The sequence below is a fragment of the Scomber scombrus genome, chromosome 21 (genome assembly GCF_963691925.1).
Source record: "Scomber scombrus chromosome 21, fScoSco1.1, whole genome shotgun sequence".
In the NCBI taxonomy this organism is placed as follows: Eukaryota; Metazoa; Chordata; class Actinopteri; order Scombriformes; family Scombridae; genus Scomber; species Scomber scombrus.
Window position 1 is genome coordinate 11103778 of NC_084990.1, and position 24146 is coordinate 11127923.

Below are 24146 nucleotides of genomic sequence, written 5' to 3' on the forward strand. Positions count from 1 at the left end.
CAGACAAAAATCATTTGAGTAAAACTGGGATAAATAGACATGACAATCCACATGAAGGTTATAATGTTGTTGTTGAAACTGTTTTAAGGAGGTGTTTATTCGGCTTTATGGTAATTTTGGGGGCTGTTAATTTGTAGTAATTCTAAAATGTTGTCCCCTTTATGTCAGTAAGTTGTTATTTTATGTTATTTTATTATTAAAATAATTAGTAATAAATAATAATGATACATTTAATTTTTACCACACTTTTCATTCATAGTGAAACTCAGAGTTCTACAATATTATTACCATATAACACACAACATAAAATATATATAAAAGCCTTCCTGAATAGAAAGAAACTAATGGAAAATTAAGAGAAGTACTTTATTACTTGATAAAGGCAAAAAAGTATATGATTGAAAAAATGACATTTGATGACTGTTTGGTCTTGCCAAAATTAGTGTCACGACTGATTATAGTAGATTATAGTGCATAAATCTGTGTCTATGGTCTAACCCCACTTTTACAGAGACGTTAAGGGGGGTGGGTGGGTAGGTGGGTGTTCTGGGGGATCAGGGGACCAGACTGGCGCAGATAGGTAAACACAGCTGGGGACACACAGCTCTGGTAAGTCTGCGCCTCAGTGGCCCCCCTCACACATTTATCAGTGTGTTTGCTCAGGGGATGTGCCTTAATCTTCATCACACTGATCTCTGAGCGCAGCCTTTACAGAAGCCCGCCAGGCTGGGTGACCCTGTCCACAGCCACAGCCTTGCTAATTCCTCCACGGCTAAACTTGGATGTTCTTCTTATTGTAAAAGCCTATGTGGACTCAGGGGTCATTTGTGGATGTGCCTGTGTGCGGTTGAATTTCTCTGTGGGTGGGATATTCCTGATAATATATACTAAATTCTTGATCATAATCTGAGACTTCTCTGAACATGCTTCCAACAAATGAATGGATCATTGTCCTGTTAGAATTAACAGGCAAATAAAAGGAGACATAAAACGTGTTCAATATTCTGGCTACTGGTTACTGCTTCCATTATCTTTACTTATCAAAAATGACAGCTTCAGTGAATCACAGTCTGTCTATCTATCTATCTATCTATCTATCTATCTATCTATCTATCTATCTATCTATCTATCTATCTATCTATCTATCTATCTATCTATCTATCTATCTATCTATCTATCTATCTATCTATCTATCTATCTATCTATCTATCTATCTATCTATCTATCCATCTATCTATCTATCTATCTATCTATCTGCTACAATTAAACAAAAACTTTTTCCACTACGCATTTGCACCTGTGTCAGTTTCACGGCTTGGATTATAAACAAGTGATTATAGAGCGCCATCTGCTGACACCATTTTGCACTGTGCATTGTAAATTGGCTTTAAAAGGCAGTATTGGTGGAAATACTATACAGTACAAAGAACGAGAAAATATATTATTGTTTGGTTAAAACATGGTTAACACGAGGAGATCGTAATTAATCAATAGCTTATTTATGATCAGTCGATATTTTTTCAAAATAAAATAACGCCCATTCGGCTTCCGTCGACGTCGCGTAAGCGCTTGACGTCAGCATAACAACAACCTGTCATGACAGCTCTTCTGAGAGATAAATAATCGAAAAAGATTTGATGTTGAATTATATAAAATCAGCTTTCGCTGGATGTAGGCCTTCTTTTTAAAGGTAAGGACTGAAACCCGCAACGTTTGGCAGAAAGAATCAAAGCATAACTTGCATCGAAAGAGCTCAAATAAAAGTGCTTAGCATAAAAGGTAACCTAGCGTTAGCTATTTTCTATTTTCTCAGGTTGTGGAGCGGCAGTGAGCCAAGGCGACTTATTAAGGCCCTCAGTAAGATATATTTCACACGTTATGAACAGCAGATGCTTCAATTAGCTTTTTTTGTAGCTGCAGTTATGGCGCTGAATGGGCATCATTTTCCTGTTAGTAGCCACCCGCCCGTGTATGCCGACAACATACCTTATGCTAGGTAGCTAACAAGCTATCGTTAACATCTCAGCACCGATCTCCTGTTTCTGTCATCTAATGTTAGTTAGCGACATTGTCAATGTCTATACTTCATCATCCGTGTCTTGCTGCTACGTGTGATCCATGATTTGTAACTTAACCCTATTATAATCTCTAACTACCATAGTATACCAGCGGTGTAACGCTGTAGTTCAAAGCCTTGCATCGCTCTGCTGCTGCCGGCTGCTAACGGTTCGGATTGTCAGTGTTTTCAGATGGCTGGCCAGCTATCTGTGCCGCTCATTTAGTCACCACTGATGTCCGTCACATGAATAGTTAATTCGCCGGCAGTGTAGCCACCTCGCTGTGTTCAGCTGTGTGCACAGTCAGCGAATTAAACGAATGCCTTTTGGGTGGCATCGAGGACTGCACCTAAGTTAATCTGCTAAGACGCGCATTGCAGGTGCATTGCAGTGAATGGACGCCGGGAAACACTGATTTCACTTTGCATGCACGCTCTCTCTCTCTCTCTCTCTCTGATTTAGTTTGTGAAATCCAGGAGGGACGGGGCATTCTTGAACCTGTCCAGTTAGCCAGCCGGAGAGACGGGGAACAGGATAGGGAAGCAGGGCGAGTCGGGCCCCGCGGAGCCGGTGGAGAAGATGGCCGGCAGCCCGGAGAAGAGTTCCACCGCGCAGGAACTGAAGGAGCAGGGGAACCGGCTGTTCCTCTGCCGCAAGTACCAGGAGGCTGCTACATGCTACAGCAAAGCTATTGTGAGTACATGTTATAGTCAAATAAATGGTAATAGTGGTTGAATAACATCATCTCAGCTAAGCCACATTAAAAAATATATAGTAATGTCTATGTACTTGTGAATGCAAATAAATGCAATTTCTACAAGGCTGTTTGTATGTGTGTTGTGATGTCTTGTGTGTCCTGCTTTCCAGAACCGTAATCCATCCGTGGCAGTGTACTACACCAACAGGGCTCTCTGCCATGTGAAGCTGCAGCAGCATGACAAGGCTCTGGCGGATTGTAAGCATGCGCTGGAGCTGGACAGTCAGTCAGTCAAGGCCCACTTCTTCTTGGGACAGTGTCACTTGGAGCTGGAGAACTACGACGAGGCCATTGGCAACCTGCAGAAAGGTCAGAGCAAACTGCTAGAGATGATAAAACTTTTGCAACCATTTATGGCAGCATAGAAAGGTAACTTTCTCATGAATCGCATCAGTTTATGCTTTCATTTCCTCCTATTTTGTGTCGTCCATGGGTGTCTTTTGAGGGTCGTAATGGTCCTACATCAAAGTTCTGATCCTAAAACCACCTATAACATCTTCAGGCCAGTGTCATGTATAATTAATGAATGGATGAAAGTGTTGCTCTTGTATCAGCTCCACTGAGTCACACCATGAGGTGTTTATTTATTGGGTTGAATTACAGCAGGCTGTGTCAAGGTTTCCATCATTGTAAGTATGATATTTTACAGTGAAAGGAAAAGACCCTAGAAATGCCAGAAGGAAAATTTGCCCTACATTTAAATAATAAGTCAGCATTTCGGTAATGATGTTTTTGTTTAAACAGCTTATAACCTGGCAAAAGAGCAAAGGCTGAATTTTGGAGATGACATCCCCAGCGCCTTGCGCATTGCCAAGAAGAAGCGCTGGAACAGCATCGAGGAGAAGCGAATCAACCAAGAGAACGAGTTACATGCCTATCTGACCAAACTCATATTGGCTGAAAAGGAACGGTGAGACTGGGCAATGGGGAGGCAGTCAAAAATCTTGTTTGCTTATTCATCAAGTAATAATGTCCAATGTGTTGTGATGAGCACAAAGCGGGCATGCTGTTTGAATATTATTTGTTCTGAATGCGCAGAGAACTGGAGGAATACAAAGAAAAACAGGACGACAATCAAAATGGAGGCGACGCTGGCAAGATTGCATCAAAGCATGTAAGTTTTAAACGTGTATGGGACTAGCTTAGTTGTCATTTATTTAAAGAAAAAATTCAGGAATTCTGTATTTTGATATGCACTTGAATTTTTATTCATATTTTTCTTTATTTTTGGTATCACTTTGGTAACACTTTTGAAACATTTGCAAATGTGACCCACTTAGGACAAGTATCTAATGGACATGGATGAGCTCTTTTCTCAAGTGGATGAGAAGAGAAAAGTAAGTGTGAAAATTATTCTTTTATTATTATTAATATTAGTACAGTTATGATCTCAGATTTCCTTAGTGTGCGTACATTCTTTGTGCTTTGTTCAACCTACTGTTATGTCCTATTCCCAGCCCAAGCTGTTTCTATGGCAACCATTACTGTTTGTTTGCCAAGGCTGGCAGTGATTAATTATCCTTGCTATAGATAGGTGTTGGCTTAACTGAGGTAGTTGTCATGTAATTATCAGTTGAATTCAGTGTTGTTTTCGTCAACGATGACGATGAAATCATTTCGTTGACGCCACTTTTTTTCATGACGATAACGAGACGGTGACGAGATAAACATAGCTCTCTGATGACGAAAACATGACGAGACGTGTGTGAGTTTTCGTTGACGAGACGAGAATGGACGAAAATGTTAGTGGGTGATCTGTCAGACGTTTAAAATGCATGATATTTCTCCTTATTGTGTGTGTCAATTAAAACCTAAAAAGTATCTGCTGCTGCCTACAGTCTATGCTTGTTTGGTCACGCCCACCACCTGGCGTGCAGCGCACAACGTGCTCAACACGTCACACTGTTGTTACTCATCAGACAATGGACCATGATGGCGGCGGCAGTTTCAACACAGGGGCTCGGTGGTCGCAAACGTAGGGACGACATATGGGTGTATTTTAAATATAACCCAGCAGATAATAAAACAGAGTGTATTGTGAAGGAAGACGGTGACAAATGTGGCCACAAAGTAGGCGGAAAAAATACGACCAACCTTAAGCGGCACCTTAAGGCTCGCCACAAGGATATTTGTTATATATTTTTAATACACAATCCTTAGATCAGAAATGTGCCGTTGGGTGGAAACCTTATATGTCTAAAACCATTCCTTTATTATTGTTATTATTTGTGAAAATAGCAGATCTGCAAGCTTACAATGTGTTGAACTTATAGATCTGCTGCTATTTTCACAACTTATGTGTGACACTGCCCAACAGCAATCTCCAATACTTATTGACCTAAATTAATTTGTTAAAAGACTATACTTATTTTTTCTTTTTTTTTTTTGACTAAAACTAGACTAAAACCCTTTTGAGTTTTCGTGGACTAAAACTGGACTAAAACGATCACATATAGAAGTAACTAAAATGTGACTAAAACTAATAAGCATTTTAGTCCAAAAGACTAAGACTAAGACTAATCTAAGATGCTTGTCAAAAACAACACTGGTTGAATTGACACTGCACTGACTGCCAGCTGGGTGTTTCTCTAATGTGTGTGTTAAGTGTACGAGCCGGAGGGTTCACCATAGAGATGAGTGAGCTCAAGAAAAGAAAAGCCCGTAATATTTTTGAGACAGTAGCTTGATGTCAACAATTTAAGAATATCTTTAGTATGGTTGCCGAGCAGCAGTTCGTCATTAAACTGCAATGAACCCTGTAAGACCAGATTGTGGAAGTTGTATTATGCAATTCATCTCTTAGTATTAGATGAGACAAAGTCATGGTGTGTGTGTGTGTTTTGTCCCTCCAGAAGCGAGAGATTCCGGATTATCTGTGTGGCAAGATCAGTTTCGAGCTGATGAGGGAGCCCTGCATCACACCCAGTGGAATCACCTATGATCGCAAGGACATTGAAGAGCACCTACAGGTACAGAATATTTCAGAGTTGACATTTCTTCCCTATGACCATTGATTTTGTAGACCTTTAGTTCATTGTAGTTGGTGAAGTGAAAATGGACTGCACTTATATAGTGCCTGTCTACCTTATTGGACAAAGCGCTTTACAATTCTTGCCTTTCATTCACTCATTCATTCACACACACACTCACACACTAATGGCAGAAGAGCAGGGGTGGGAGACCATCGGAAGCATCTAGGGGTTCAGTGTCTCACTCAAGGACACTTGACAGGAAGAGTCAGCGATCGAACAACAAACCCTGTCGTTAGTGGACGACCTGGTCTTCTTCCTGAACCACAACCACACATAAACTTAAACTTGGTTGTGACAAGTTCATAAACATCAGTTAAATGTGCACATAATACTAAATGATACAAAAATGAATCATTTCAGATTTTTATACATTTCTGATCACTTAGATCTCAATAGATGCTTGTTAAAACTATCATAACTGCTGTTGTTGGATTCACCAATTATCTTATTCTTGGAAAAATATTTGCTTAGATATGAACAAAATTCCTGAGTGGTTCAGACCTGCCATACGGTTTATGTACAAGCTGTCCTTCTCTGTGTGGGGGAGAAACACTTGATTGACTTAATATTAATGCCTGTTGGAGCATCATTTGTTATAACACCAGACGGTTTAACATCACATACTGTAAAATATTCTATTGTCTATCTCGATCATAATATCCTCTTGACCGCCTCCTTTTTAAATTAATGGACCAGATTGCATTTCAAAGACGTTTTTATGTTATCTGACTTCATTAGCTCTTTACTTCTGTCCGGCATGGCGGTGCTCTGATAACACATCATTGACCGCTCTAAGTTTATTTTCTTTTTGTTTCAGATCTCCTAATAAAACTAAAAAGACTATGCTGAAACAGTTTTTGTCTGCTAATTCCTGATAGCAGGACTTGAAGCTTGTGGTCTACATTTTTAGTCTCCAGTGACATTGTTGTAAAGGAAACTTGCCCACAAATGTTACAGAACAAGTAATTTAGTATATAGCTTTATATGGGCTTGGTTTATGCTATTCATTTAAATGCCTATCCACATCGTGAACACCGATCAATCATTAGGTTGAGAAAAAAAAAGATTTACGAGAGAGATTGGTGAATCCAATTATGTGTGAAATCTTTTCAGCAGTTTTAGTATCTTAATTTCTAACACCACTAATTGACCTGCTCTCTGTGTAGCGAGTGGGTCATTTTGACCCAGTTACCAGGAGTCCCCTGACCCAGGACCAGCTGATCCCGAACCTGGCCATGAAGGAAGTGATTGATGCCTTTATCCAGGAGAACGGCTGGGTGGAGGACTACTGAAGGGGGCCTCTTCCCCTCTTCCCATTTCTCCATCATACCCTGATGACCCTCAACACAAAGCCTGGACAACACAAAGACTTTAGAGAACCGATCACCCCCTTGCCTGGATATGTACTTTACACAAGTGGGAAAAACCACACTAGACTGGACTACCAAACAGGAGCCATGTATCTCAGTCTGCCTCTCCTCCCCACATCTTACCTTTGCTGTGAAACTTCCCGCTCCAAGCGTATGAGGCTCGGTGTTCATGGCCCGCTGCTCCCTTTAAGACTCCTCCCTCGTTCTCCTCTGTCTGTACTGTCTCTCTTACACGCTCTCCTTTTCTGTCGTGCTGTGTCTCTCTCCTCCTCCAAGCCTTTTTTTTTTGCTCAAAACAAGGGGCCAAGTTCTCAGGTCTCTCTCCCTTCTCCTCCTCTTTCTCTCTATCGCTATCTCTTTCTATCTCTGAATGCCACAAAATCCTAGGAAAGCATCAGCATTGCAGATACCACCCATATAAAACAACATTTTTGGTGGCAGAATTCATTAAGATATTGGCCTTTTTATGTGGCGTTTTCTCCAGTATTTCTTCTTCTCTGTGATTTATTTTATTTTATTTTTTTTAATTAAACAACATTGGAACATTAGCTGAAGCGGTGACAAAAAATGCCAAAACCTGCTCTTTCTGAGGGTGACTGGTTTGTATGCAAGGTTTACATGATGATCACTGAAAAAAGAGTGTATCCTACATGTGTCAGCTGGCATGATTGGAGGGAACTAAGTCCTTCTCCACCTCCAGGCGGCGCTCCAAGCACACCCAACCATTTCACCACACTGTAAAATTCTGAGTAGTTCTTTCTTTTTCTTTGCATATCAATCACCTCCCACCTCCCCCCTAATACAGACAATTGAAATAAGTTGAATGTATGCATAATGTACTCTTCAATTTTCTGTTTGACCTACAGTAATTCAAAATGTTTTTTATCAGGACACTGTAAGATTTTCATGAAATGCGGCCTTGAACTGGATATAGAAAATGAATGGAAATGGCCGCTACATACAAAAAAAAGAAAAAAGAAAAAAAAGTTTTCACATTGCTGGATATTGATTCAAAATATTGAAGTGTTTGAATTTTCATAGATGACTGTCAACTGTCAGGGTTGATGCTACGATGTGCTTTAAAAGAATGGACTGTGTGTCGCTCATAGAAGCAAATATGTGCTTGGACATTGTGCTGTTTGCCTGGATTGACGGTAGATGCTCACATCAAGCATGAAAAGAATTGTTTCATATTCCTTCTCAAAGGTAAGACAATGGTTTTTCACACCCTGATCCTCTTGCTGTTCATTTTATATGCCTCCTTCTCCTCACAGTCTCACAATTATGGAGAAAATGGTTGCAACAACTAATGTAAAACCGATCGTCGGTGTGAAACTAACTTCAAAGTAGTGGAATATCCTCTGACAAGGGTTGAGGTTCACTAGCATCACCGTACCAACCTCCCCCGTGTTAGATATGCTGGAAGAGTTACGACCATCTTATCTCATCCATACCTCAGTCCCAGTTTTTTTCGCGTGCTGGCTACCTGGCATCCTCTGTAAAACATTTTCAGTTCAGTGCTATTAGTTTACAGCTTTTTTTCAGCTGAATGTGTGTCTGTGGTGAATTAGGCCTGTTGGTGGTTTCGTGTCCGGGTGCAGGCAGTGTAAATAATTTGCTTGTGTATCTCAGATTTTATTTCTTGAAAAAATAGGGTTCTTTTTTTTTTTTTTCTTGAGAAATCCTAGAACTTGAGAAACTGTATTAAATGTAGATATGTTGATAACATAAATGCCTGGTTCAGTTTTCATTTGTCCCCATTAAACCATGAACTTTGAATTTGTTGTGATGTTTGTGATAATTGAGTGTCATTGAAGAGACGCTCATGACATTAATAGCATGTCAACTATTCTATTTACTGGTATATGACTAACCTGACATGCCAGATGGTTTGTTACACAGAACCATCTGAGAAGTCGTCCTTAGAAACTGTTTGGAAAAAGGAAGGCACTTTAAAACAATTCTTGCCAGGTGATTGGACAAACCGTCTGTCTATCACCATCTTACCTTGGTTCAGACACATGCACATAACATGAACCCTGACAAGATCAATTCTCGTGATCTCATGAGTCCAGCTGCCTCACAAAGTAAGTATATAACATGAGACTTAAAAAAAATAAGATTATAGCCACACTACAAAACGATATAAATTATATGAGCACAGAAATAAATGCTAGTTTAGTAAAGACAGTATTTTTTTTATTAGAATCTGACACATCTGACTGGACTCACTGTAGTTTGTTATAAACAAAAGTCACATTAGTATGTTTCTGAGTCTGTTGGTTGATTTGTGGTCACTGTTCTTACGTGCTTATTCAGATTTCCTGAATATTTAGGGTTTTCTGTACTCAGTGACAAGAGGTCGCTTTATTTACAGAAGACATTTTTCTGGCCTTTATCAGTGTCCCAATATGCAGTATAGATGGTTATTAAAGAGCAAAAACACAGGTGAAGCCCATTAAGCTAATGGTTTATAACTTTGTAATTTGTTCTCCTTTTTATTTAGTTTAGTGTGTGTGTGTGTGTGTGTGTGTGTGTGTGCGTGTGTGTGTCTGTGTGTGACAGAGAGATAGAGAGAGAGACTGTGACAGTGTTTATACAGCTGAATGAAAGGTGTGTAAGAAATGTGTGCACCTCTGTCTCTTTGAGTCATTTTGACTAGGCTACTAAGTCTGCATGGTAGTGAGATCTGAAGTTGTACATTTTGCTCACTAAGTGGACCATTGTTCTCCTGATTGATAGTGATAGAGGGACAGGGATGCTGTTTGTTGTTTTTTTCTCCGATTCAGTTACTGTCTTTCTTTTTCTCTCTCAGTTCATCTCATTTGGTTTGCTTGTCTTTGTCATAACTGAGTATATAATTTGCTAAAAAGAAATCAAGTTGTACATTTTGAATTGCAGTGAAGGGCAGTCTTTTCCCTGAAATCATGCACTAAAAAACAAACACAAATCCCCAGAAACATTATTTTCTCTTACTGAGGAGAGTGGCTCTCACTCAGTAAAAGTGCAAACATGACCGTTAATTACAGAGTAAACATTACTGATACCAAACAAAAGGGTCTTAGATTGGCACTGGAAACATACAGAGTTAATGTGTTATAGCTTGTCTATAAATGAAAAATTGTTGTCACCATTCCTTGACCAGACTCAGTTTATAATGTTTGACTGAACGGCATAGAAAACAATTTCCTTTCAAAAACAGAAATCCCTGGAGCGCCTTGGTAGCTGAGTGGTTACCATGCATGCCACATAATAGCATCTTTAAAAGGAAAAAAAAAAGTGGTGAGAAGGCTTCTCCTATAATATATATTATAGACATTCATAATATACTGTACTTATTGTTTCTACACAAAGAAGTGATGACTGTCTCTCTGATCCAGAGCATAACAAGTAGCTCTTCAAATCCATAATTAAAAAGATATTTTTTTAAACTACAAGGCATACAAAAACTGGGATAGAAAGGGAGGAATTTGACTAAAAATAAATGAGAGGCAGAGTTCAAAAATACTACAACAGACAGACAAAACCAAAGTCTTATCTAAAAAAAAACCATGTTAGGTGCAAGCAGCACATGACTGCCATTTCATGATGTATTTTCATTTAGATCTCTGTTTCTGCAAAAGTAAGAAACAATTCTGAGATCTTTATTTAACAGCTCCATTCTTATTGGATGTTGGATTTTAATTGTTCTATAATGCAGATGCCATTAAATAATGGAGATAAGAATGTCGACAAAAACCCCAACAATTTTTCATTTAAAGACAGGCTATCACACATTGACTCTGCATGTTTCCAATGCCAATGTAATCTAATAATTTATGAGTCATGTTTCTCCCTTATGACTTACTGAAGCACCTGTGACAGACTGTTGGGCCATAATGTTTCTGGGATTTGTGTTGTTTTTTTTTATAGTGCATGATTTCAGGGAAGAGATTGCACTTCACTGCAATTTAAAATGTACAACTTGTTATGACAAAGACAAGCAGCACAAATGAAATGAACTCTGAGTGCTGAAACAGCACTGAAAGAAAGACAGAAACTAAATTGTGAAAAAAAACAACAACAACAGCCTCCTTCTCCCTCCATCACTCTGGGGAACAATGGTCCATTTGGTGAGATTCAGATCTCTCTACCATGCAAAGCTATGTGTGCAAATAGCCTTCATAAATTCTTAGATATGTGAAATATTTCCATATGAATAGAGCTGAGTGCAGCAGGAGACACTAGAGAGTTTTAAAAATACTGTCACCAACACCACCATTGCTAGAAAGCATTACAGTCATTACAGTTATCTTGTCACTATTAACTATGCTATGAGTGGTTGTTGGTTTTATCTTTACTGCACTCTGGAAGTTAACATTTAAGCAATTTAAACCACGATGAAGATAGATATATCCATGTTCAGTTGCTGCAGACTGCCACACAAACAGGTTTTCTACAACTTCGTCTGTAGGTGGTGCTGCATCATCAAAACATATGGATGCAATAGCAAAAGCTAGTAGTCTAATCAACCAGCATCTCTAAACTGCATTCTAGTTGGATTTACACCTAGTAAGGTAATCTGGTATTAATATATAGTAATAACCTATCAGCATTTCAAGAAGGTAGAAACCAGTGACCTGTAAAAAAGAAAATATTAGCACTAATTGCTAATTCATGTCAATCATTTCACATATCAAATGTCAATCAACATTAAAATAGTAAAGAAACAAAATAGTTCAATGATTTTAGCAATATCTTTAAAAGTGTCTCTATTGGAATATAAATAAATCATAAATAAATAAATCATAAATAAAACCCTACAAAAGTAAGTAAAGATAGTTTAGACTATGGACATCAGACAAGATGTTAATTAAACAGTGAATACCTGAGTCTAAATGCGAAAATAATGGGGAAAAAGCAAGTGGAGTAAGCAACTGTTGGGGCTCTTTATCCTTCTATAAATTGGATTATGCTTTTTTGAAAATGCCAATTTCAGAATCAGGATATTGCCAAGACATTTCAACTCTCACCTCTGTATTGAAATTGATTTGATTTGTGTAGTTTCCTTTGAAATTGTGATCTATTGCAGTGCCAGTGTAGGTGAGGGATTTCTATTATTTTGTCAGATTCACAACCAAATCAGTGTCAGTAGCAATTTAGTGTCCTGAGGTTTCATGAAATGCAGTTTACCTCTTTAGCATAAAAGATAAACACACTGCCATATAAAACCTGAAACTATCTGCATGGCTTGATACCATTAGCCTGCCAGTGGAAAAAAATACGTCTTTAAGTATTTTGGGTGAACTGACCCCCTGAGATTCCCAGTTAATCATACTGACTACAAAACCTATAGTCACACCAAAGCCTAAAAGTCTACTTGACTGGGAAATGTCATAGATATAAAACTAGAGGTTTTGAATTATAGAAAGTGCAAAAATTTGCCACAAACACCTGCTTGCTGTAAATCATTTGCCCTGGTGTAATCACTGTAGGCTGGTCTATCATGTGATACAGACACAACTAGGTGAAGCAAGTTTGTGTGCTCACGCGCATATCAATCACACGGACAGTACATTGTCACCCAACTCTCACACACCAGGCCTATTGTCAGAGCATCCGCTGAAGAGCTGACGTCATGGCCTGTGCTAGGAGGGAAGGGGACTGAGCACGAGGACGTTACGGGACCCGACTCAGCAACACAGAAGAACAACAAAGATACATCAACATGGTAAGAAAAGCTGTTTTCCTTCCTTGTAACTTTTTATATTATTTGGTCTCTGACGTAGTCAGCCTGTTATCCCTGTTATCAGATGATGGCTGACCATGGATGTCTGTGTGTGTTTACAGAGGGTCAACAGTGGCATGTTTGCTATGGTACTGCTTGGTGTCTTTGGTTTGTCTTTGACTCTCTCCTCAGCTACACAAGGTATGGTTTTAAGAACAGAATGCCATCAGAAAAAATATATAATTGTACTTAGATTTATGCATAAATGCCATCTTCAGAAGTATAGCTTTGTTGGTCTTATTAATTTAGTTAAAGTCTTATTAATTCTGTTATTCCTTTCTGTTTTGCCCCAGTGGGTTTAACTGACAAAGTCCTGGTCTTCCCATATGAGACGGACTTCAGCTTCGTGGCCCTGATCCCACAGAAGGAGATGGGGCTGAGGGCCTTCACGCTCTGCATGCGTGTGGCCACTGAGCTGCCAGAAGAACGACAGATCATCCTGTTCGCCTACCGCACAGCTGACTATGACGAACTCAACGTGTGGCGCGAGAGGGACGGACGTATCTCCTTTTATATGAGCGGTGACGGTACCTCCTTCCACCTGCCACCTCTTACCACCTTCCGCACCAGCCTCTGCCTGACCTGGGAGTCTCGCACTGGCCTGGCTGCTTTTTGGGTGGAAGGGAAGCGCAGCACCTACCAGGTCTACAAACCTGGGCACTCCATCCGCCCAAAAGGCTCCATCATCTTGGGACAAGACCCAGACAAACACCTGGGGGGCTTAGAGGCTGTGCAGAGCTTTGTTGGGGAGGTGACGGATCTGAATATGTGGGACTTTGTGCTCTCTAGGAGCATGATTCAGGCCTGGCACTACGGGCACAAGGTCCCTAAAGGCAACATCTTCGACTGGGGCACTATTGAGTATGAGCTGAATGGGAACGTGATGGTGGTGGATGATGACTGACTTAGTGTGGAGTTAAATGCAGACAAGGATGAGGCTTTAGCAAGCTGTGTTCCACTGATACCGATATATGTGTTTGTCTTTCTTAGATTCAGTGTTGTTTTATGTTAAGGCCCTTCAATTGTTCCTCTTAAAAGACCACAAGTCTTTGTTGTAATGTTGCAAAAAGAGCTTCTTGATCATCAGGTAGCAAATAGGGAAAGCAGTGTAAGAAGTGTTTGGGGCTATCAGTATCTTGATAGCCTACAACTATTTTCAGCAGCAAAATTCATGGTGGTGCACAGACATCATTGGTCACTTGTTTTACACCAGTCACATCATTCATCACTCAAACCTTTTGCTAAATGGTAATACAAATTATGATCTTTTTAAAGTCATACATATATCAAACTATCATCATTTGCTTCAAGAGAAAACTAGTGAGAGTCAAGCATGAATTGTTGATTTGCTGGATGTATCCATAGGGTGGCGCTCTGCACTAGCTCACGTCAAAGAGAAAGTTGTATCAGACAGCTTTATCATACAAGCATCCACTAATTTGATTTATTAATTTAAGGCCACTAATAGCTGATTAAGAGCTTAAGAAAAAAATGCTTAATTGTTACAATCCAGATTGATTTAGAATGATTCAGTTTTTTTTGCAGTAGATGAAGGTCTTGCATATGGAGAAAAGACATCAGCGTACATTACCATAATGCAATTAACCATAACAGACTTTATATTTAGATGCATTTAAATTTGACAACTGCAAAGCCATCATCAGTTCAATTTTTTTTATTAGGTAAAAAATGATTAAAGTGAAATTAAAGCATATGTCAGAATATAACATATTGTAAATAAATAAATAAATATCTGCTGTAATTAATTGAAAATGTTCCTAATTTTTTGGTTTGTTTGTCCACTAACATCAGTCATAGAAATGTAAATTAGATATTAATAAAATAGAATTCCTTTATAAATAGCAATCCTGACAGTGCATTCATACATAACAAACAGCAAATAAAAATAGACAAAGAGTTAAAACTAAACTAATTTAAGGTCCTAAATATATAAATTATATATATGGATATAAAAGATATAAAACAATGTAAGAAAAAAAATAAGAAAAACTATTAGCCATAAAATAATAATCAAGTTAAAGATTAAAACAGCAAACTGGGGGGACGCATTATTTCTACAGTAGACTTAATGATTTAATTGCACTCAGAGACAAATAGCAATTATCATGTTTAAAATCCATTGCCATAATGTTGCCTTTGGTTAGCACACTTACTCATGAATTTTCCATGTTTCAACTGATGTAAGAACGCTTTTGGGTCTGAAATAGGATCTTGCCATGTGCATAACTAATAATGTTTATAATTAAAGAGAATATTTCTTCTTTGAACTCTTGCAGCTTCCTTTCTATGATCATTGTCTTTTTGACGTATTCTAAAGATATAATCAATGGAATATTTCTTTTTTTTATTAAGGAATTAATCATGTACATTTTTGAAAGGAATTGCGCATGTTGATCTGGAGATGTTCTTAAAGACAGAAACATGTTTTGAGGAGCAAGTGAATGGATGGTTTGTCATTTTCATACATTTTGAATTGCTTGTGCTCCATTGATAAATATCAAATATCAGACTATTTTCCAGCTGTAATGAAAGAAAAGCTATTGCTGTACTTGACGCCTCTACATCCAATCATTATGGGCCTCTGTCATTTACCTTAATAATCATTTATGTCCCTATATTTTCCATTTTCTCCGGTATTCCTCAGTAAACCATGCCAAAGATGTAATAAGATGGGTGTGTTACATGTTACTTGCAGAAATCAAGTCATATGGAGTTGCTTCACTAACAAAGGCCCCTCAGAATAAGCTCAAGGTCAGATCTTCTCCATCCAAGTGTAACACAGTAACCCTAAGTTCCAGTGTGATGTCTCTGTTCGTCTCCATGGCTCTGTGCACTCACTCGCTCTCCCTGCCTGCACCACGATCGTGACCTCCTTGCAGAGATGAGGGAGAAGAAGTTTCCAGCGCGCAGCCCAGGCTCCCTTGAGGGTGGGAAAGTGCTGCGTTCCGAGTGTATGTTTATTCCGACCAAATCACTGTTGGCTCTCTCGCAGCAGCTAAATAAGGAGAAGGCAGGGCCAATGAGTTCTGACTGCGGGTCAGCAGCCAAATGTTCCACCTTCTTGGATGTTGCTATGCATCAATCGCAGTGCCCACTCACTGTGTGGTAACACCTTTGTGGACCATCTGCCCAAGCCTGGCTTCTCATCAGCCCTCTGGTACACACACACACACACACACACACACACACACACACACACACACACACACACACACACACACACACACACACACACACACACACACACACACACACACACACACACACACACATACACACACAGACACACACACACACAGAGCCTGTTATCTCCTTCTTTTTGCATTTCTGCCCAAGAGGGATACTAATACTTCATACATGCACATGAAGAAATTTCAGCGTATAAAGATTTTACTTCATAGTGGCCCTTGCGTTTCATTTGAAAAAGTACTCCTACTCAAAAGTCTAATTTGTAAACATTTCTCTTCATATAAAATTATATTTTTCTTATGTAAACACACATTTTCATTTCATGGCATCAGATTTTTTATGCAGAAAGGTTAAAATGATGGGGCAACACACTTCTCTGTTTCTGCACCACAAAAAGGCATTTTAAGTATTTAACAGCAGGACACAGTCAGGGACCGGTCCTCTCCACTGAGTGGATAATTATTCCTTCTGTGTCCTGTATTGCATGTATTATCCAACTGAGCAAACAGTTGCAGGGCTCCTTGTCCTGCTTGCGGACAGGGCCGCCAGTGTGGGCCTATGAGATCTGCATATTGGCCCATGGTGGTTTAAGCTGTCTGAGGCAAGGCGGTGCCACTGACTGTATGTCCATGCGTGTGGAGCTGGTGAAATGTTTTCCACGTGAGAGGAGATAGACGGCAAGAGAGAGCCCCGCGTGAGCCGGGCGAGGGGAGACAGAAGGAGGGCCGTTCTGGATTCCTTCGAGCAACTCCAAATAGATTTCCAGGCAAAACATATTTGCATACGCAAGACAGTGCTACGAGCTATCTGAGTGAGCTGTGGCATGTGTGCATTGAACAGATGGATAATTTTTTTTAGAGCTTTCTTGCAGAAATTTTAGCCCATTAAATTGAGATCTTGGGCATTATTCAGCCTGCTTTTGTTCATGAGGCTGACAAAGAATAATCAGGATCAAGTCGGTCTTGTAAATCAGATTTGGCACATAATTCCCAAGAGATGAATCAAAAGCATCAAATAAATCTATATAATTTAAAGCTTTCTTAAATATTTTTTTGAGGAAATCTGGGCATTATAACAAAGCCAAGATATGTGAACACACAGCTAAGGGAAGTAAATAAGACTGTGCGCCTTGTTTTACATGCAAACACTTAAACAGAAACTTCACTGAACTGTGAAACAACTGAAATTCATCCTTAAAAATTAACCTGTCAAAAAGATTACAGTTAATGTTGCTACAGCTGGCTGTTGTGTGCTTGCTCATGATCATCTTTGTCCTGATAAATAAGATGAAAACAGGATACTGATTTGTCTTGATTTAAATGTTGTCTGTCCCATAACTTACACATTCAGAGGTTATTCAAAATTCTTGTGACCTTCAAATTTTGTTAAATGAATCTGTTATTTAGCAAATGTTGACCAGAACCCTGACAGAGTGTGAAGATAAGACCCGAATGTCAGGTTACTCCTTTACTTTACGCTGCTCTCTTTCTCTCTTAGAGGTTGTAATCTGCCAGTATGGTCGCTCGTCCTCCCCCTCTGGGCTGTATGAAAAATTCACCAGGCCTTCCCATTAGAGTCAGTCTGAATCAGGGAGCAGGCGTTACAATGGCCACACACATGACACTTTTATCACTCAGCACTTTGCAACGCAAATGTTGTGTTTATGAAACACAAAATCACAGCAGTCGTAAAAATTTTCGCTGCAGGTCAGGTCAAGCCCAGACTGTATATAGTCCACTGTACATACAGATGCACACACACAACCATCAGCAGTCCTGAACTGTTAAAAACAGATGGATTATAACCTTTTCAGTGCAAGCTTTTCACACTGATGGTGCGAGACCTGACCTTTACTGTGTGCGACTGTGAGAGCAGTTGGCTCCGTCCGGTGCAATACCTTCAGGCAGGATAGCTAAAACTGCGCTAACTACCTCTGAGCATACTGTACTGTATGTCCAGTGTCAGGAGGACTAACGCTGAATCACTGTGGGTGAACAGGGGACGGATAGAATAACAGGAATGCCTGACAAGACAATAGTCCTGCAATAACTACTACCTTGAAGAGAGATAACTTTTCAGAGACTGTAGACTGTGTCAGAAGGCATTGTTAGTAGTTTTGTTTATATTTAGAGCTGAAATGTTGCATGACACAATTTTAAATGCAAAGTCAGTACACAGCTTGTGAAAACACTTTTATCTATTATAATGTTTGTGGCTTGGGAGGAGTCTTCTCAAATCTGAAAAAATTGCTCAACATCATAACATCATTTGAGTAATGCTGACAGGGGCTTAGAGACAACACATTTTCAACAGAAAGCCTGTCATGATGCATTATGGGAAATATATGATCCAGTGGTTTTGCATCCAATAAGTAAAGACATCTCAGCCTCTGCTGATTCGATTTTGACTGTTCTTTTAAAAAATCTGTCTTTTGCGATTCCCCCAACTTTATAGAAGAGAAATATTAAATCATATTAGTTATCCTTTAATTGATTTTTATTAAGCCTATTAAAAATACATTTAACTTTCAACAAATTGATCCCAGGAGAGAAATTGCATGCATTACAGCAGCACATGAATGCTGGTGGCCATTAATATATGTGCAAAATCAACGGTGCAATTATGTTAAATTCAAATCAAAGTGGCATAGTAAACAGTAATGGGTACAGTATGTTTGTAATGAATATTGATAGTCTTATTTATAGATTACCATTTATGCATAATCAATATAATGGATGTTAGTTTTTATTCACATTATATTTACTATAAAGTTATATATATATATGTGTGTGTGTGTGTGTGTGTGTGTGTGTGTGTGTGTGTGTGTGTGTGTTTGTATATATATACACACATATAGTACATGGCACACATTGTGATATGTTTATTAAACATATATAAATATGAATATGCATTACAAAGTAATCCTCAAGCAGGATTTACTCACATTTGGATCTTATGTGCTTACAACTTAAATTTCAATAAACCACTTTGGCCTGTTATTGTGACATTTTATGGATGAAATCATTAATTGATTAGTCAAAAACTTTATTTTTATTATTAGTTGCAGCCATAATTACAAAATCAAATGTTCTTGCTTTGTTGTCCTTGTCCAGACATTGTCCTTACATTAAGTACTGTAAACAATATATTTAACAATTACACTGCCAAGCCCTCTCACTGTTTTCTTGCCTCCTCCACCTAAAAGGAACGAGGCATCAGAGGGTAGAAGAGAGTGAGAGCCTCTGTGGTTGAATGCGTTGTGGCTTTTAGCAGTGAATTCCCCTCCGTCGCCTCTGGGCTGGCCTCTCCTGTGAACATATGAGCCGTGCCACAACGTGTGGTGCTGGGAGACGGTCCAGGGCCTCCTGATTAAATATTACAGCCCTCTAAATGGATGGAGATTAGCCTCTGTGGGAATGTTAGGGCTTAATTTACCCCCCGGCCAGAAGTGTGTGAGAGAGTGTGTGTGTCTGTGTAGATGTGAAAGGAAAAGCAGGGAGGGTAGGGCTTGTTGTACATGTGCCCAAGTGTAAATGGATTGCATGTTTTCAGGAGTAGGTCAGTGGAGGATGTACTGCGGTTTCATGGAGTGAATGTTCTGCAGCAGTTCAGAGGTGTCGGTCATACAATTAAAATTAAATAAAATTAACAAGTTCATTGCATGTCAGCTGTAAGCTTTTCATTTTTTTTAATAAAGATTTACTGTATGCCCTTTTAAATTTGATTGTGTGCAAGAAATACAAGATCTTTCTCTTTCAGTTATGAGTGAAGAGGCATTCAAGTTCCAACACACAGGATGTGATTAATTTCTTAAACTGGGATAACAAACTGAAGAAGAAACAGTTTAATCTTAAAGAACCAGCTAAAAATGGAGGATAAACAGGGGAAGATATTGCAGCTCAGAAACTTATGAAGACCTTTTATCATGGACATCGTTTGATCACTGATGCACAGATGGTTCATTAGCTCTGAATCTTATCACTGGTATCATCCTCATACAACACTCAATACATTCCTCAACTACACTTAAACTACACAGTGTGGATGGATATTCATTCATTCATATTACATATTTTCAACATGATTTAAAAAATAATGCACAAATAAAGTAAAGATCTGAACGATCAACAATAACATGTTTATGAAGAGAAAATATATACACTACTGTATATGTACCATTAATATTTAATAAAAACTTAAAGCAAAATTAAAATTCAATTAAAACCATTAAACAAATCAAAGTGATGTATGTACTGTATAGACAATATATACATACATACTGTATATCATGTTTTTTCTAATGTTTCAATAAAGTTATTACAATATAACTTGTAATAACACAATAAATCTGTGCTTATATTCCATTTTCACCCATTCATGTACTTCTTTCCATAGACACTGTAGAATTGTCCATTGTTTTAAATTTGAGGTTTTGTTGAGGGACATCTGCATGTTGTTTCTTTCTTTGTTCGGTGTGCTGATGTATTTTGGTCTCTGACGACAAGATGCGGTGCAGCGTCAAAAAGCATTTTGTCTTCAGAATGATGGTGTCATGAAAAACTTCCTCCTACTAGAATATTGATTCATTTTTTTAGGTATTATTTATCTTTTTATGGTTCAGAGATATTCTGGCTGCCTCATTTTGTGTGCCCCGCATTCTCCCTCCACCTCAAAACAGTGAAATGTTGCTCCAAATTCTTTCTGTTTGATTGTAGGTTTTAGTCATGGTAAGAAAATGAATTAATTCACACTTATGGAATACATGACTGTCATTTTAATTGCATGCTGTTTTCTGTGTTCTGTTATGCCATCGCAACATTTGGTCTGAATTATTGATTGGTTGGTTTTGTAGTTCGCCACATTGAAAATGCTTTTAAGGTTGTGAGTGCTTGTTTTGAGGTCTTTGCATGAAAACCCTGAACTTTATTATTTATAAACACACGTAACCTTTATGGAAAGGGGAATTTATTTAATCATCCACTCTATCCATTCACCTTTAATGAGCATGCGCTTACATAGGCAACGTGGTTGTGATAAACATATGTTTTTCTCTGTCTTCTTCTGCAAAAAACATGCATCAGATGTATCACTTCGAGGCCTTAATTCTCTGTTAATTTTCCTCTCATAATGTACAAACACATCCATCAAGCACACACTACATATGTGTACAGCATCCACAGTTAATAACTGTTCAACATAAACACACCACATGTGCACGTGCACACATGCAGAAACACAACGAAACACTATCTCACACATGCGCAAACACACACAGACACACACGCGCGCGCACACACACACACACACACACACACACACACACACACACACACACACACACACACACACACACACACACACACACACACAATCACTCTGTGCCACTGGGCAGGGACTAGCCTGAAAGATTGAAAGCAATTAAAACTATCATCTGCAGTGGCTCTGGGCTGGCCTGTGGCTGCGAGGGGGGAGCTGCCACTGTGCATCAGCCTCTCAGTCTCAGCAACGCACAGCGACATGAGAGGGAGAGTCGCAGCCCTCTCCGAAAAACACACAGGCACTGCCACAGCCCCTCGTAATGCACACACATGTATTCTCACACAGGGCTTTGTCATACAACTGCTATGGTGCTTGATCCTGCAGCTGTTCTATCACCTGCTCCTGTGTTTTATTGTCTTTTTCTGAGAACTGAACACATGCTGAGGACTAGATCCCAACTCTCAGTGAAGTTGGATAACTCCAAGTTCACTGACTAAGCTGAGCTGTTGTGTTAACACTCTGACAGGAATATTTGTTGTAGGTACACTGTGTATGGCTTCATAATGGCCTGCCCTGAAGCCAGAGGAGCCATCTCCAGAGGTGAAATAACACAAACAGTGAAGAAAGAAAAAGTTAAAGTCACTGTACAATTATTTAAAAAGATTGTGTAAGATGCCTTTGGTGTCCAGATAAATGCTTGGGTTTTTGTGTGTGTGTGCATGTCTTACTGGTACAAAACGGCAAACAGAGGAATTAGTTATTGTTCCAGTAAATACTTTTGTGGATTGGGATGCTTTATTTGCACATATACAGAATCACACACACATCTGCACACAGAGCTCATCAGTCTGATTTCATTAAGTGGGAAGAGCTGTAACTCCAAGCTGTTTGGGCCAAACTCGGAGCAGTTTACCTGCATTCAGATCCCTGGGAATGGTGGCTGTCTGGCTCTGTCTGGACTGGCTCTTAACAAGTCTCCTCAGGACAACCACACCACCATTATCAACTACTGTTACTGTGTCTCTCTCTTTCCCTCCGATCAGCTCTCAACCTGTCACTCTCACTTAGCGTCGACATTAGCACCGGTGGTTTCCTCATCCTGGTTCTCTTCACCCCTCCCCGCCTCCTCTCCCCTTGGTGCGTTTGAATACATATCTCCGATATTCAGCCCCTACTTAATTTGACAGGCCCCTGTTTTGTCAGTCTGACAGGCCCATAGCAAGACACTAATAGGCCACAGAGACCACCAGCAAAGGCACCAGTCAGGGAGGCCCCTGCGGTGCCAGTCCCCATCACCCTCCATGTCTCTCGGGGCGATGAAGGCAGGAGAGAGGGGGTCAGGGGTGGGCTGGTCAGGCAGCAATGCTGTCACACCAGGCCACAGCAGACTGGACCAGGCCTCAGTACTGACACCCGTCACTGCTCCTCTGTAACCTCCCCCCACCACCAGCATCACTCAGCATACACATACACACAAAAGAGGGTAAAAAGAGCAGCCAGTGGGGGCATCTTGGGATCTAATGACTGCACCTGCCACTCACAGCCATAGCTGCAGTCATCATGGAGAGGGCTGCTGAGAGAGGGAATTAACTCCACACTGTTTGTTTGGTGATGGACCCTCAGTGGAGCAGCTGGGTTGGAGATGTGTATGCAGGCTTATCTCTGTGTGTGTGTGTGTGTGTTTCCCTTTAGGCCGTCTGTCTGACTGATTGTGACCTGCTACGCTGTGATAACGGTTAATTGGTGGCCGGTGGTGGTCAGAAGAGGTACCCTAAATCTGGGACGGTGGCTATTGTTCTTCTTTTGTTTTCTTCCCAGACAGGTGAAGGAGGAGTCTAAAACACTGACACTGAAATTATGGCATGCTCATGACCTGAATTTTCAGCCACGTTGGTGGTGTTGCCCTATAGATTACAGTGTTTGGTTCAGACTGAAACATTGGATCAATTGCCAATTGACATTTTCACCCTGCTTTAAATACTCACTTTGGTTTTGGCGAGGGTTGATGCCTGGGTAGAGCGTACAGGAGGCAGGACATCATGCAAACAGTTTGGTCACAGCACATTGTAGATGGTGGACAAGGCTTCCGACTCATCCTTAATGATGACGTGGATATCAGTGCTACATGTATTTGGATGTATCTGCAATATTAACGAAAGAGTGGAAAGCACTGTACAGGCAAGCAGAAAGAATTATACCTGCTAAGCATTAGTATATTAGTCGTGTCATTATGAGTGTGTTAGAATACTTAATTTAGCATTTAGCTCAAAGCACTGTGGTAGTACAGCCTCAAATAGCTGCTAAACTTTTTACTGTATTACTGTGTTGCCATCAGCTTAGTGGTCGGGAAGTAGAGCTTTCTGAGCACATAACAATATTAAAGAGCAAACATTAGATCAATAGAGACCATTTTGCAGCCGTATGTATTGAACAGTGTCATAAGTCATTTAGCGTGAGTTCTCATCGGCAGGCATAATTCAATATATATTAGTTAGACATGGTTAATGAAATTTTAGATTTTATGAAATCAATCTGGATTCTTCTTCTCCTTTACTTTGACTGTTGACAGGTGCTGTGATAGAGAGGTTAGGATGAAAGCCAGAAACAGGGGGTCGGTTGGGGGACTCCTGAGGTCTTTCGTGTGGTGAATTATTAAGGTTTACTAATACTTCATAAATCCCCTCTTTGTCCTGT

At 39.6% G+C, this 24146-nt stretch overlaps 2 protein-coding genes across 3 annotated transcripts; both read left to right on the forward strand.

The window, feature by feature from the left end:
- Positions 1–1573: 1573 nt before the first annotated feature.
- On the forward strand, positions 1574–9058 carry stub1 (STIP1 homology and U-Box containing protein 1). Of its 2 annotated transcripts, none has more exons than XM_062442902.1 (8): positions 1574–1690; positions 2520–2750; positions 2925–3123; positions 3559–3724; positions 3853–3928; positions 4095–4151; positions 5667–5783; positions 7013–9058. In XM_062442902.1, exons 2-8 carry the CDS (start codon positions 2637–2639, stop codon positions 7136–7138), a joined length of 855 nt encoding a protein of 284 aa, XP_062298886.1. In that variant the 5' UTR covers positions 1574–1690; positions 2520–2636; the 3' UTR covers positions 7139–9058. The 2 variants fall into 2 exon arrangements, with proteins under 2 accessions (XP_062298886.1, XP_062298887.1); XM_062442903.1 differs by having other exon boundaries at positions 4095–4155; positions 5670–5783; positions 7013–7151.
- A 4002-nt stretch (positions 9059–13060) lies between these two features.
- Positions 13061–13887, forward strand: crp1 (C-reactive protein 1). The gene is made up of 2 exons (XM_062442905.1): positions 13061–13124; positions 13277–13887. The coding sequence occupies exons 1-2, from the start codon at positions 13061–13063 to the stop codon at positions 13885–13887; spliced, it is 675 nt and encodes a 224-aa protein (XP_062298889.1).
- The last annotated feature ends 10259 nt before the right edge of the window (positions 13888–24146 follow it).

Coding starts and splice junctions, on each gene's coding strand:
- stub1 (XM_062442902.1), top strand. CDS start 2,637: ATGGCCGGCAGCCCGGAGAAGAGTTCCACCGCGCAGGAACTGAAGGAG. Junction 3,124..3,558: donor CATTGGCAACCTGCAGAAAG/GTCAGAGCAAAC, acceptor TTGTTTAAACAG/CTTATAACCTGGCAAAAGAG. Junction 3,725..3,852: donor ATATTGGCTGAAAAGGAACG/GTGAGACTGGGC, acceptor CTGAATGCGCAG/AGAACTGGAGGAATACAAAG.
- crp1 (XM_062442905.1), top strand. CDS start 13,061: ATGTTTGCTATGGTACTGCTTGGTGTCTTTGGTTTGTCTTTGACTCTC. Junction 13,125..13,276: donor TCTCTCCTCAGCTACACAAG/GTATGGTTTTAA, acceptor GTTTTGCCCCAG/TGGGTTTAACTGACAAAGTC.